The sequence below is a fragment of the Pistacia vera genome, unplaced genomic scaffold (assembly GCF_008641045.1).
Source record: "Pistacia vera cultivar Batoury unplaced genomic scaffold, PisVer_v2 Contig21, whole genome shotgun sequence".
NCBI classification, from domain to species: domain Eukaryota; kingdom Viridiplantae; phylum Streptophyta; class Magnoliopsida; order Sapindales; family Anacardiaceae; genus Pistacia; species Pistacia vera.
In genome coordinates this window covers 76,995-90,882 of record NW_022196013.1, presented here as the reverse complement: position 1 = coordinate 90,882, position 13,888 = coordinate 76,995, and the positions used below count along the sequence as shown (strand labels likewise).

Genomic DNA, 13,888 nt, shown 5'->3' with positions numbered 1-13,888 from the left:
AATTTGAATTGAAAAAAATTATGTAAAACCAAAAACCTAATTAAGCTTTAAATTAGAGATAATAAATTAATTAAGCTTAAAAAAATTATTTTCGACATTAAAAAGTGTTTAAAGAAATTTTTGCTAGTAAGAGATCCATCAGATGGGTTTGAAAATGACTTCCCATTTCTATAAATCATAGAATACCAATCTGCCGATAATTAGCCCAACACAACACCCATCTTTTTCTCCACGTTAACACCCCATCAGCGGAGGCACCTAATCCCGTTGGGGCATTTAGCCATGTTTTAAGACGGGGAAACGCTACTGCGTTTTTGGTAGATGATGGTGGGTTAAACTTGGAAAAGATTCATTAGAAAAAAGAATGCTTAAGCAGGCCTTTCAAAGTGTGAAGAGAGCAGTGACGACAAGTGCAAATGCGGCAAAGGAGAAAGTGGATTGTGTGGTGATAGGGGCGGGCGTGGTGGGAATTGCAATTGCAAGAGAGCTAGCCTTAAAGGGAAGAGAAGTTTTGGTTCTTGACTCAGCTCCCACATTCGGCACCGGCACCAGTTCTCGCAACAGTGAAGTCATTCACGCTGGCATCTATTACCCTCAAAATTCTCTAAAGGTTCGTCAAATTCCATTCTTTTTTCTTTTTTAATTATTTCAGATTCTAGGTAATCGTTAAAATTAAATTTTGGAATTTTTGTTTTTCCTGCGGCATTATCCATCGATCTTGACTGATATGAGAATAATGAGTTGATATTTTGAGTTTTAGGTTTATTTATTGTTTGTAATATGAGAATTTCCTTTTTTTCAAATTAGGCAGGTCTACCTATAATTAGGTTGATCTTTATAGAAGCCAATGAAATTTATCCTTGTAGCAGTACGAGAAAAAAGTTCTTTCTTCCTAAGAAGCCCGCTCACATGAAAATATCACTTTCTTATTAGTGGTATATGATCTTTAACTTCTGTTAGAAGAAATTTTGGCAGGAGTAATATTGCAATGAGGGCAGTATTAGTGGAATAGTGACTTTCTAACAAAATTGACCGGTAGGCTCTTACAAATGAAGAAATAGAAACATACAAGACATGTTTAAATCAAATGCGGTCTTAAAGTCCACATTTCAACTTTCTTAGATGGTTTGTTAGTGCATAGTAAGTTTAATGATGATTTGACCTCCCGGAGAAATGGTGGTGCTTCTATAAGGATACACTCTAATTTTAATGTGTAATGAATACTGTATATTTCAAAATATACAATTTTAAATTGGAAAATTCAAGTTAGAGAGTGATTTATAAGTAAGAGCACTCCAAGTGTGTGGTTTTAGGGAAACTTAGTGGGCTCTCATGTGCATGAGACCAAGCACATATGGCCAATTTTAGTAATTGATCTATAAACCAAGAAACCGGATGTGTGCATATGAGAGGTCACCCACAGAGGATGTAAATCCCACCCAAATGGGCCCCGTGTGGGTGTAGGATTAGAAATGAAAGGGTTTAGTGAATCATTTCTACATAAATGATAAAACAACAAAGAAAATGGTGTATGTTTGGTTTTAATTGCGGAATTATGGTAAAATAACAGAGTATGAAAAACTAATAAGTGGGCAAGTTTTTGTCTATTTAGAAAACGTTTGCTAACCCGATCTATTAATACTATTAATAGTCTAGGAGATTGATAGCCAATCCCCTTATCATGTTGTTATCACAACACTAGTTTTGGGTAATAACCGTTGAAAAATTGAATTGACTTTATGTTGATGTTTGAAATTCAATTGTATATACGTCCAATCAAATAATTTAATTCAGCTTTAAATTAGTTGGATAATTCAATCTCAATTCAAAGTCAATTCATTCAAAAATATGTTTAAAATTATGTAACCGGATCAAACCTACACCCAAAACGAGGCCTACTTAGGCAAATTTGCACCATCACGTGCTCTATTAATAGGGTGCACTAATCCCATTAATGATTTATTGACCAATTTTTAAAATTAGACTTGAATCGTTTGATCTCATGCACATGAGAGTCTATTAAGTTTCCACTTTACCATATTTTTTAAGAGCTTTTGCTTATATATCACTCACAGCTTGTTTCATTTTCAATGTGGAATAGTGTATTTTGAAATACAATCTTTACATATTAGTAGCAATTCTTCAACCTCATATTGTGAGTATGCTTATTCAAGAATTGGGTCATTGTAACTTGTAGGTTGTTGCATTGTCTATTGTTGCACTTGCAGGCCTTTAATTGTTGTTGGTGCTTTTCATGTTCGTTATAAACAAGGTTTTGTTAAGTTTCTATTATAATTGTTTTTGTTTTTTGTTACGGTCTTTCTATGCATTGCATTTCACCAATGTCATGTTTCTATCTCTTTGTGCTGTTGTTTGCATTTTTGCTTTGGTTGGTGGTTATACAATAGTTAACTATTTAGTATATATACACTCTGAGGTGCAAAAACTTAGAATTACCACAACGAGGTTACAATGGTGATAAGATAATGATGAGAAAAGAACTAGCATAACTGATGGGAACAAAATTTGTATTCATACTTAAAGAAAATGGAACAACTGTTGAATGCTGAAAGCGCTATGCTTGTCCCTTTTTTATGATGCAATTAATAAACACTTGTTTCTATCCCATATAATTAATAACTACCCTTTGAAATTTAAAGTCAATTTACCAACAGGCTAACTAATTTGATAATCTGAATATTCTTTTTTATGTTAATTTGATAATCTAAATGTACAAGGTGGGTAAACCTGCACCACATTCAAAAACATTCAGGTGGAATTGCACTTGTTTGGCACTCCATTTATCACATGAACTCACTCGATAACTAGTTATTCGATTGATTTTCTCAAATTAGCTTGGTCTTGTGCATGTTGAAGCTGTTATTTTTTGCTTGTTTCCATGCCTAAGAAAGCTCTATCTATAGCTTTCTAGGAAGCCTTTCCTTTCAATATGTGATTTGGTGTTTTGAAATACACCACTTTCTTTTGACAATAAATATCAGCTATGTTTGCTGCCTCCAGAATCAACAACCAATCTTTAATTTATGCGTCAACCATGTTTACATATGAGACTATAACAACTAGAATGACCTTATGTTCTTCAACCAAGCTGGACGTAGAAGGGTTTTGATCTCCCTTCTATTATTGGTTTCTACACCACTTGTTATTCATTCTCTGCTTGACACTTCAAAAATTGAAGCTTTCAACGACAATCACTTCAATGCCATTGATGATGGCAATTGACTGATTGAGAATTGGATGTTCTTAACATTGTTGAACACCTTGCAACAACAATACCTTATTCAAATCTAGAAACTTATCAGTAAAAATTAAACAATAGAAAACTTTTAACAAGATATGTCATGGTGCCATTCTTAGAACTTAATCGAATGAATTAATTCTCATTTGAAGATTTGACACCTGCTTACGAAGAAATATGTCTAGGAGATGCAAGATCTCCAATGTATGCATCATATACAATCTTACGTTGAACAGAAAAAGCTTTCCAGAGTGGCTTATGTAAAAAGGCCTTTCTGAGGTGTAGTAACAAGGAAAGCATAGTTGGCTCCCACCAATAAAAAACCAAGCATGCCCAAGCAAATTTTAAAAAAATCTATCAAGAAAGTCATTTACTAACTGCATGCTTTCAATAAGTATAGGAAAAGGAGTTTGCAAATTCACTCAAATGAGGCTTGTATGTGGTGTGGACTTGGTCACTTTTACAATTTAATTACTCTGCATTTGCTAATTATTACTGTTTGAATTCAAATAGTATTATTAGATTATCATGTTAGGACATATGGCATTGGTTCAGTTCTAATCAAATCAATATCTTTAGATCATTTGAATTCAAAAAAACTAGATTGTTAAATTCATAGTAATAATCTTGGTGGCAGTTTTAAGTTCTAAATTTGAAATTGTAATTGGTGATTCCTGGGATAATGGGGGTTAGTGTTTGCTGATGGGAAGGTACAAAACTTTATTCTTTGCCTTGTAAAAAGGGGTGAGGAAAATGCTTTCTACTTTCATCATTGAGCCTTTGTATTTTTTTATTTTTTTTTCATTTATTGTTGCACGGATACTACTTTTGATCTTATCAATTTTGCTAGTTCTTATTCAGTCATTTTTTAGATTCCAGTGTTACACGGTCATGTTAGCCCATCGTTGTATATCAATAAAAAAGGTCATTTTGTTATTCTAAGCTTCTATATTTAAGAATACATCCTTACAAAACTCTGTCATGGTATCTTAGAGGTTCGACCATTGCTAAACTTATCCTGCACTAGGAATTTATTCTAGAGGTGCGTAATTCGATATTTAGGACAGTATATGATGTCATATTCCTTCACAATATGCCTTTAGAATTTTTTTTTTTCTATAACTGCTTATTGGTAAATTTTGTTTTGAAAAATCAATGTTTCACTACTATTGAAATTCTAGTTAATGTCCTTGCCACAACACTGCTCCTGCCACAATCTTGCTGCAGGGTAATAACATTTTTCCTAACAACCTCAATTTGTTGTCACATTTAAAAATATTCTTTCATTATCTTCCTGGTGATCCCAGAAAGTTCAGTCATGAAAGTAGAAAGTTACCTTGCTGATAAGTGATGCCCTTATTTATTTGCTTGTATGCTTTAAGTGTCACTCATTGTACATTCTATGTGTGACTCTCTTGATATTTTATTTTTGAGGGCAGTGAATTCTGTTATGGTTACTTTCTTTTATTTCTCAGATGTTCTTTGCTTTTCATATTTTTATATTTGCTCGCATGTTCTTGGGTTGTACTTTTCGTTGCTTTTGAAAATTACTTATCAAAATAAAATGAAAAAAACGTGTATACTTTGATGAAATATAAAGTCAACCTGGTATTGTAGGCAATGTTCTGTGTAAGGGGAAGAAAATTGTTATACAAGTACTGCTCCGAACACGAGGTTCCTCATAAACAGATTGGCAAACTCATAGTTGCTACTGGACCTCTGGAGATTCCAAAGTTGAACAAACTGTTGAAGTGTGGAACTCAAAATGGTGTTGATGGCCTCAGGATGTTGGAGGGTTTTGAAGCCATGAAAATGGAACCTGAATTGCAATGTGTGAAAGCCTTACTATCACCTGCTTCTGGGATTGTTGATAGTCATTCCCTAATGCTATCTTTAGTGGTATGCATTGCCATTTTTCTTGTACCCTATGATAACTAGAAATAGTAAATTTCATGCTTGAATATAACGTTAATATATTTGTTCCAGCGAACTTTTGTCTTATGCTTCATTTATCTCTATAAGTTATGACTGCATATTGACAGGGATATTACCCCAATGTGGGTCCAGGGGGAAGCTGAAAATAGAAGAACTACTTTCTCGTACAATACTACAGTCATTGGTGGCCATCATCAAGGAAATTGTATGCACCTATATGTATCTGAAAGCAAAAATGTTGGAAACTGGAATGGGCAATCATCATTGCAATCAGAGCTGATTCTTATTCCTAGGTTTGTAGTAAACTCTGCAGGCCTGAGTGCCCTGGCCCTTGCAAAGAGATTTGTTGGTCTGAAAAGTAGTGTTATTCCTCCTGCATATTATGCTCGTGGTTGCTACTTTACCCTTGCAAATACTAAGGTCATTCCTTTCAAACATTTGATATATCCTATACCGGAGGATGGTGGCCTTGGGGTGCATGTTACGCTGGATTTGGATGGCCAGGTCAAGTTTGGCCCAGATGTTGAGTGGATTGATGGCATAGATGACATATGTAGCTTCATGAATAAGTACTCTTTCTTTAGCCCCTTGATCTTATTCTCCGTCATTTATGACTTATTGCATGGTTGAGTATTATGATTTTTCATATTAGCAGTTCTTACTTCATCATACATGATGGTAGCATGTTGTATGGGAGAGATTTTGCTGCAGATATCTTCTAGTTTGAATTTGCAGCAGCAGATAACTGTGAAATTCTTAGCACTTTTATTTTTTAATGTTATGTCTATTGTCAAGCAGCTATACTTGTGCCACTCTCCAGAGAATGCCTTTACGATTCTGAAATGATGTTCATTTTTCTGACATTCTTTTATAAATCAATGATGCTTTGTTTAGAAATTTAACTCATTAAGGCCTCTATTCCAGGTTTGACTACTCTGTAAATGTAAATCGTGCTGAAAGATTTTATCCAGAGATTAGAAAGTACTACCCGAAACTGAGCGATGGAGCTTTAGAGCCAGGTTATGCAGGGATTCGACCAAAACTTTCAGGACCTGGACAACCTCCTGTTGATTTTGTAATACAGGTAATTCTTGGAAACTCCCTTGTATGTGAACTACTGAATTTAACATATAAGTTGTCCAATCATATATCCTGGATTGTACAATTGGTTCTAAAATGCATGTTTGCACAAAATTATGAGCTGGAATGACATAATTACTACCTATTTTACATAAAACTTTCATGTAATCTTATCCCAAATACCACAAACCAGCCTCAGTGGTATCTAGGCCATTTTTTTTTTTGCCGAATATGCTACAGTTACTTAATTAATGCATCTTGCCATTTTGATTTGAGCAGAAAATAGGTGAAACCAGGGGCTGGGATTGTAACTAAAACTCAATATGGTGAATGACAAATTGCCAATTCCTTGATTCTAGAAACCGGAACTAGAGTCTGGAGGCAGGCGACGTATATGAATTTTGTGATACATCAGTAGTCTTGCTATTTGACAGGCTTTAAATATATATTCTTGTTTATTATTTTTAGTTCTTTATTTTTAATTTCTATTGATTTTCTTGAAAATTGTGGAACATGAACCTCAGTGCTTGTGCTTCAAATCTTACAACTGATGGTTCTAGATATCTAAATCCATTGCCAGATGCCTTCTTCCTAGAATTCATTAGTCCCAAATTTGATGCTGCCTGGTGGTGATATGCCCTAAATCTGAGGTCAATTTCAGATGTTTGAAGATGGATACAAGCAATGATTATATACATAAAGTATGAACTTAGACTGAATGAAATGACACTTGTATTTAAAAAAAAATAAAAAAATAAAAAAATAAAAAAAAAATAAAAACCTTTTAGGAAGATTCATGATTATATGATAAAAATAACAGAATGGGCTGTTGAAATCTGGCCACACAAGAGACTTAACATGTTAGCTTTAGTTATGTAATTTTACTACATTGCTTTTGTGATCGATTCCTACAGTTATATTGAAGTATGGTATCATAAGCTGCTTGCGCTTGACCAAATCTATAACCTTCATTAGTAGATCCATGGTGTCCTTAATCAAACTAGGGGCAGTGCTGGTATGATAAGTTCACAACAAATTCCCTAAATGGAACAGTGTGAAGTCGGTTCATAATCTTATTAGTGTTAGAAATTATGGGTTGCCTGGTTGAATTTCACTGTCATAACATTTCTTCAAATTTTGCAAATTAGAAGAAGTTAGGTTCAGCCGGTGAAGCTCTGCTCATATAGCTGAAACAAAAAAACAATTCTAGTTAATTGAAACGCAAGTTTGAATGTAGCTTAGGACTGGGTTTGGATTTAATATATGTAATAACGTTGTTATATTTTCTTAGTGTTTCTTTATGATAGGGGAGTTGGATTTCCCAACATTGTTTTTCAACTAGTGTTGACATGAATGACAAGCATTACTTTCTTACAGGGAGAGGAGAGTCATGGGGTGCCTGGTCTTGTAAACCTTTTTGGAATTGAATCACCTGGTCTAACATCAAGCATAGCAATTGCAGAATATATAGCTGCCAGATTCTTGAGATGATGTAGGTATTAATGTTGTTTGCCCACATGAGTAATAATTTATGAGTACTCAAAACACTTATTGAGAAAACTTGGGATGTAAGATGCTTCGTCTTTCTTCCTTTGTTAAATCTTCTTCAGGTGTATCATGTGAACCATATCTATTGACAGTGAGTGATATGTTTTTAGTTTTCACTTGCCCTTTTCAAGGTAAATTAGCTTTCTATTTAGACAACATTTTCATCTTCATCTGGTTCATAAGTTGTAAATACAGTTGTATTATTGAACCCATTTTTGAGTTTTGCATCACTTGTTCTCTTTCTTGTTTAATTATCTTTTCCAGATTGAGAATGTCATAACCATACCTGCTGTGCGGAGGAAGAGGAAGGCTGCAACACAAGTGATATCTTGAAAAAGTAAATATATTCATCATATCATTGAGAGTCAAGATGACAGAGATGTCATATTTCAAATTTAGCTATGGTATTAAGATTGCAAAATAGTAGCACTTTGGTGAGATCTTCCTAAATGATAACCAACCATGAGAATTTTAAATCTGTATCCAAGTTCATGTACCATCGTCCTCCTACTCAACCACAACAGCACAACTTAGATGCTTTTCAGCAACACTTGGGTGAGTTATTCCTAAATTACAAGCAAAGCTTATTTTTTATTCTTCAGGCAGTTAATAGAAATTTACACTGTTTTTAAACCCGACCCGAGTCTTGACCCGATCAGGGGCCCGGGTTGATCGGTCCAATCGGTTGGATCAGTGACGTCATTATAATGATGTCACTAAAAATGCAAAACGACGCCGTTTCAAAGAGGGTATTATTGACTTTTCAAAACTTATAAAGAAAATCCTAAATTCCTTACTTTTATTTATTTAAGAAAATCCTAAATTCTTTACTTTTATTTATTTTTCCCATTTCTTTCTCTCTTCTTCTGCCGTCTCCCTTTCTTCTCTCCCTTGCTTCTTTTTTCGATCTACCATGGCTACCGTTTGGACCTCAATGGTGTAGGCTTCGTGGTTGCTTCGCCATGATGTAGATTTCGTGGCTGTTGGATCTATCCACCACGGTGAAAGCTTCATGGCTACTAGATTTCCTTTTTTCCATTTCTTTTTTCTCTTCTGCCATCTTGTTTCTTCTCTCCCTTGCATTTTTTTTTTGGATCTACAATGGCTAGTTGGCTACCTGCGCATCTTGTTGACTTTTTGATATATTTTCCTAAGGTTTTCTCATAAATATTGAATGGGTTGGTGGTTAGACTGTTTGGTATTTGCCGTAATCATTCTTTTCCATCCAACAATCCATGAATTTAAATTTTGAAACATTGGTTGTTACTATAAAATGTTTTGATATGTTTAATGGACATTTAAATTATGATAAAAATTGAAGATGGAGAACTGGAAATTGGAAAAGGGGAAATTGTTTTAGGGATTTTTAGTGACCTGGTTGTGCCACCGGTCCGGTTAAACCGATGGTTTGTCACTATTCAACCGGTCCAAATCCGGTTCATTCCGAGTTAATTGTTAAAAGCGGGTTTAGAAGGTTCCCAAACTGATGTTGATGCTGGCTCCCAATCAAACTGGTTTAACCGACCGATCTGATCCGGGTTTTAAAACAGTAGAAATTTAATAACGTAGAAATCCAACGACAGTTTAAATAAATTGCCCAAAACATTTAAGGATTGCTGTTCACTTGATAACCGAAAGCAAGCAAAAAAGTAAAAGGTGACGGGACTTTTCATAAAGGCTAATTTTCAGAGAGATAGAGAGATGCAATTACAATATACAAACGATATCAGTTGAATATCTGTGTTTGCAACACCAGCATCAAAGCCTAAAATTCAAGCATATAGAAACGTTAAAAGAGCTCATAGCACACTTCTGTACATGGGCCAAATTAGGATGTTGTTATAAAGCATCAGTATTTTGTTTTAAATGCAATTTTTTTGTAAGTTTTGAACCACCAAAATTTTATTTCCTATAGGGCAGAGCAGTAATTCACCAAATTACAACACTTAGAAACCCAAAAATTATACCACAGACACAGTTAACATAGAAAATTTTACTATTGTCAAGCTAGACATAAAAACTACATTGACTACACTTAGACATGGTAATTAATACATCCCACCAACTTGAACTTTTACTTCAACTGCCTAGTCCTAAATCTAATAATTCTCCAAAACATAAATTTAAATCTAATTCACCAAATTCCCTACAAAACATACACTTCTTCACCGTTTTCTTTCTGACCGCCACTTGTATACTGGTCGGGATGTTGGGGATACAATCTCTTCCTCACGGAGCTTGCGTTTCCGACCCTTCTTCTATTCATTAAGAAGAATATTTGTTATCATTGTCAATGTCAAACACAACCACCAAATAGAAAAAAGGAAGTAAAAGATTGTTTTATACCTGTAATTCCTTCTGCAATGCCATATCCATATATAATTTTTCCAACTCTTGTACTCGACTTCTCCTCCCTTCTAGTTCTCTATAGGAAGCAGCAGTCTTCCTGTATATGGAATATGTAAAGTGGAAGACAACAAATAGTTATCACCCAAAAAGAAAAAAGTAGCTAAATCTAGAGTTAAGGACAACTTGTGAACTGAATTAAACATTCAACAAGAATAATTTGTCGGCAGTATGATTTTCTCATTCACATTTCAGAAATCTGGTAACACTTTTAAAACTACAAATAGCCATAAGTTAGGGACCAGCCTCAGAAGGGATCAGGCAGTGGACGATACTAATGTCCAAGAACACATTAAACTTTCATCAGTTACCTCTTAATATGATCAGGAATGTCCTCAGATGCAGGCACAATACCCTTTCTTTCAGATTGAGACTTTATTTGTTTAGCCTCTTCCCTGCACGAAGTACAACAAGAAAGGGATAAAAGGGATCCAAACAAATCATTGACCTAAGAATTCAGTATGTAAGGATCTATAAATTGCTTACTACACTAGAAAATTCTTGTTGAAGGGGAAAAAAATGTAAAAAGAGGGCAAAAAACTAATAACCTAAAATGTTGAGACAGTCCAGAGCAATAAGAATAAATAATAATATGCATACATGATAGAGAACAGATGAAAACAATATCTTCAATAGTAATCCAAGTTTTTCTGCAACTTGACAATCAAAACATTTTCTTGTAACACTGGCTATATTCAAAATCTAGTAACCTTGAGATTTATCATGATTGACTAATTTAGGCATCAGAAAGAACCCAAAGAAATCCATTACAGCAGGTAAAAATGTTAGTTCACGTTTATTTTCAAGAAACAGCTAAGAGTTTCATCCAAAAATTATAGAGAGCAAATGGCTTTTCTTTGGTCTGAACTAGAGGATGAATTTGAAACTGGAATGGCTTGAAGTTTGCAGCTTCAGCCCTTACACTGAAAGCCCATGCTTGGTGGGCGTGACCCTTGAAATATTTGGTTTAGTGGCAACTTAATTTAGAAGAATTCCCAAAAAATAATGACAAAAGTGGGATTTGTAAGCTCACCCAGAGGAAGCCATAATGTTGCTGGAATTCAAAGATACTAAATACTAAATCAATTAAGGCATCAGAATCAATTACAGTACTATTTGCATCATAATTTTGCATCCCATCTCATCACTAAAGTATTTGCAACCTAGCATTTAAATGGGAAAAAAAAAAAGTAATCATCATTCATGCAATCTTTCTTTAATTAAGTAGCCATAGATTTATCAAAAATTAACACTGCATTATAAGGAAAAAAAAAATGTTATTGCTTTAACATATAAACAATGGGTAAGAGAGCACAAACCTGTTTTCGGCATAGTACACATGTCTGTTTGCCGGATTATTATCCAGAGAGTGCAACATGGTAGTTAATTTTTCAATTTTCTGCACCAAACAATATATTTACTTAATAACTGGAAAACAATACCAACACTCATATACACAATCCACTGTAATATAAAAAATATCATTTACATTTTTTTCACTTTGTAGCTTCTGAAGAATATATCCTATATCTTGGGTCTTCATTAACATTAATTCTTCTTGAGTGTATTTGTTTGCCTCACTCCTACAAGACAAAAACTAACCAGTCAAATTAAGTTCGCGAGGGAGGGGGAAAAAGAATTAAAAAACAAAGCCATTGGACATCGGTGTTACTCTGGTCGATGGACTCCACCAACAGTTTTTGTTTTGATCATCTTAAAGTAAAACTCATCTGGATTCCTAAATGCAGCTTTCTCTTTGAGTCTCTGCAATGCAAACACATGAGCAACAACACAGAGCCATGAAGATAACATATGAATAACGAATATGCAGGATCTCAAACTAATAAAAATAGCAACAAAAATCTGAATGGCACCCGTAAAGTCTCCTCTTTCTGGTGATAAGCTTTAGCACGAACAACATAATCCTTATGCTTCTCAAGAAGCCCAAATTTCTTCCTCGAGTGCCTAACAACAAAACAAATATATTTCCATCATAAAACGCCTTCCAATAAATTTTACAAAAACAAAAACAAAAATAAATTGTAAAACTGAGAAAACTCACGGTTGAGCTCGCTCCTTATGAGCCCGTCGAGGAATTGCATTCTTTAGGGATGACATTTTTTAAGAATAATGAAACCGGTCAATCTGCGGAGAATCAAAATTATGAACAAAGTTAAAATAAGACCACAATAATTTAAATTTATTAATGGAAGAGACGCTTAGGAGCCAAAACAATAACAGTATATAATATCAAAAATGAAAATAAATAAAACCGAAAGTCGTTAATTTTATAAGCTGATTTTGAGTTTTTTACATAGAACAGGGAGCGAAAGCAGCGTCGATTCTTGAATCTTGGCGGCGGCCGCAGAAGTTGATGGAGTTGGGGGGATTCACCTAACTGTTAGTTACACAGAGGCAAGAGGAATTCACCGAAAATTAGGGCAAAACCAGTAGTCGAAGTGAAGAAGGAGACGTCGGTCCTTTTTTGAATAGGGTAAATTTTCCCCCAACCCCTGGGTTATGATATTAATTAGTCCTCACGAGTTTGAGAAGTTACACACGCGCCCTACTCTTGTACTCCATCAGACTATCAGAGTGTCAGTTATTATGACGTTGACACTTGGATATAATGACGAAATTCTCCTTTTCCCATGAATATGAAAATAAATCTAGAATACAGATTATTATTTTAAAATTTTAATTGACACTCGTGGCACTAATAAACACCCTTGATGATTAATCAATATATTCATCGAACATTTCCTAAATTTTTTTTTTTTTTTTTTTTTTTGTTGTTTTATTGTAATCTTAATTAAATTATGTAACAAGATTATAATTAAGGAATAATGATGTTTCAAGTAAAAAAATATCTAACAATAATAATATATACAAATAAAATATTACATGTACAATACTATAATTGTGAAATTAATATGCATTTCAACAAGTATAATATAAACTTATCTAACAAATAATTTAAAGTTGAAATTATGTAACACAAATAATTCTCACAAGAGTAACACTAGTCTTACAAAGAGGCATACAAAGAGATAATCTTTACCCTAAAATTATGATGTCTTTCTCTCTCTCTCTTTTTCCATTCTTTAAGGGTGAGATTATCTCTTTGTATGCCTCTTTGTAAGACTAGTGTTACTCTTCTCACAAAATAAAGCATAAACAGAAAAATAATACCAAAAAATTATAAATAAGAAAAAGTTTTGATCAATTAAAATCAACGACAAAAATCTTATATTATGTAAACAATAAAACTTAATAATAATATAACAGAATAAATTTTTAATATAAACAGAATAAAATTTAAGGAAAAAATTTGTTTATATATAAATTATTACACATTACTAAGTTTGGATATTGATTTGGGTTTAAGTATGCCATAACAAGTAATTTGGATTGGATTGTCCAATCTATTGGGTTGGGTATGGTAAGTGTAACCCAAACGAGTTAAAACCTACTATAGAACAGGAACCAATATTCCCATATGGCCATCCTAGCAAAACTTCGATCTGAATTTTTATTTTCCTTTCTTATATTTTAGAGTGGAGGGTATAATACAAAAAAAATCTTTATTAAAAGAAAAAAAACTAAAAATACTTAATTTAATAATTTTGATTCAAAAATGGTTATGAACTCTATATTAAG

At 33.7% G+C, this 13,888-nt stretch overlaps 2 protein-coding genes across 4 annotated transcripts; one reads left to right on the top strand and one right to left on the bottom strand.

Moving 5' to 3' along the window:
- The first annotated feature begins 221 nt into the window (after positions 1 to 221).
- LOC116129226 (L-2-hydroxyglutarate dehydrogenase, mitochondrial) lies at positions 222 to 8,054 on the top strand. 3 transcript variants are annotated; one of them, XM_031414977.1, is made up of 6 exons: positions 222 to 610; positions 4,877 to 5,158; positions 5,327 to 5,763; positions 6,119 to 6,278; positions 7,652 to 7,766; positions 7,885 to 8,054. In XM_031414977.1, the coding sequence occupies exons 1-5, from the start codon at positions 365 to 367 to the stop codon at positions 7,763 to 7,765; spliced, it is 1,239 nt and encodes a 412-aa protein (XP_031270837.1). In that variant the 5' UTR covers positions 222 to 364; the 3' UTR covers position 7,766; positions 7,885 to 8,054. The 3 variants fall into 3 exon arrangements, with proteins under 3 accessions (XP_031270837.1, XP_031270836.1, XP_031270838.1); XM_031414976.1 differs by having other exon boundaries at positions 7,652 to 8,054; XM_031414978.1 differs by lacking the exons at positions 7,652 to 7,766; positions 7,885 to 8,054 and adding an exon at positions 6,554 to 6,735.
- Positions 8,055 to 9,711: 1,657 nt separating this feature from the next.
- On the bottom strand, positions 9,712 to 12,759 carry LOC116129229 (probable U3 small nucleolar RNA-associated protein 11). Its single transcript, XM_031414980.1, has 9 exons — positions 12,543 to 12,759; positions 12,291 to 12,373; positions 12,103 to 12,193; positions 11,901 to 11,992; positions 11,718 to 11,811; positions 11,548 to 11,627; positions 10,540 to 10,623; positions 10,169 to 10,268; positions 9,712 to 10,080 (listed from the first exon to the last, which is right to left on the bottom strand). The coding sequence occupies exons 2-9, from the start codon at positions 12,344 to 12,346 to the stop codon at positions 9,988 to 9,990; spliced, it is 690 nt and encodes a 229-aa protein (XP_031270840.1). The 5' UTR covers positions 12,347 to 12,373; positions 12,543 to 12,759; the 3' UTR covers positions 9,712 to 9,987.
- Positions 12,760 to 13,888: the final 1,129 nt, after the last annotated feature.

Excerpts from the sequence above, each read along its gene's own strand:
- LOC116129226 (XM_031414977.1), top strand. The coding sequence starts at position 365 with ATGCTTAAGCAGGCCTTTCAAAGTGTGAAGAGAGCAGTGACGACAAGT. Across the intron at positions 611-4,876 it reads ACCCTCAAAATTCTCTAAAG|GCAATGTTCTGTGTAAGGGG; the intron begins GTTCGTCAAATT and ends CTGGTATTGTAG. Across the intron at positions 5,159-5,326 it reads CCCTAATGCTATCTTTAGTG|GGGGAAGCTGAAAATAGAAG; the intron begins GTATGCATTGCC and ends ATGTGGGTCCAG.
- LOC116129229 (XM_031414980.1), bottom strand. The coding sequence starts at position 12,346 with ATGTCATCCCTAAAGAATGCAATTCCTCGACGGGCTCATAAGGAGCGA. Across the intron at positions 11,628-11,717 it reads AGCTACAAAGTGAAAAAAAT|AAAATTGAAAAATTAACTAC; the intron begins GTAAATGATATT and ends TGTTTGGTGCAG. Across the intron at positions 10,269-10,539 it reads ATTCCTGATCATATTAAGAG|GAAGACTGCTGCTTCCTATA; the intron begins GTAACTGATGAA and ends TTCCATATACAG.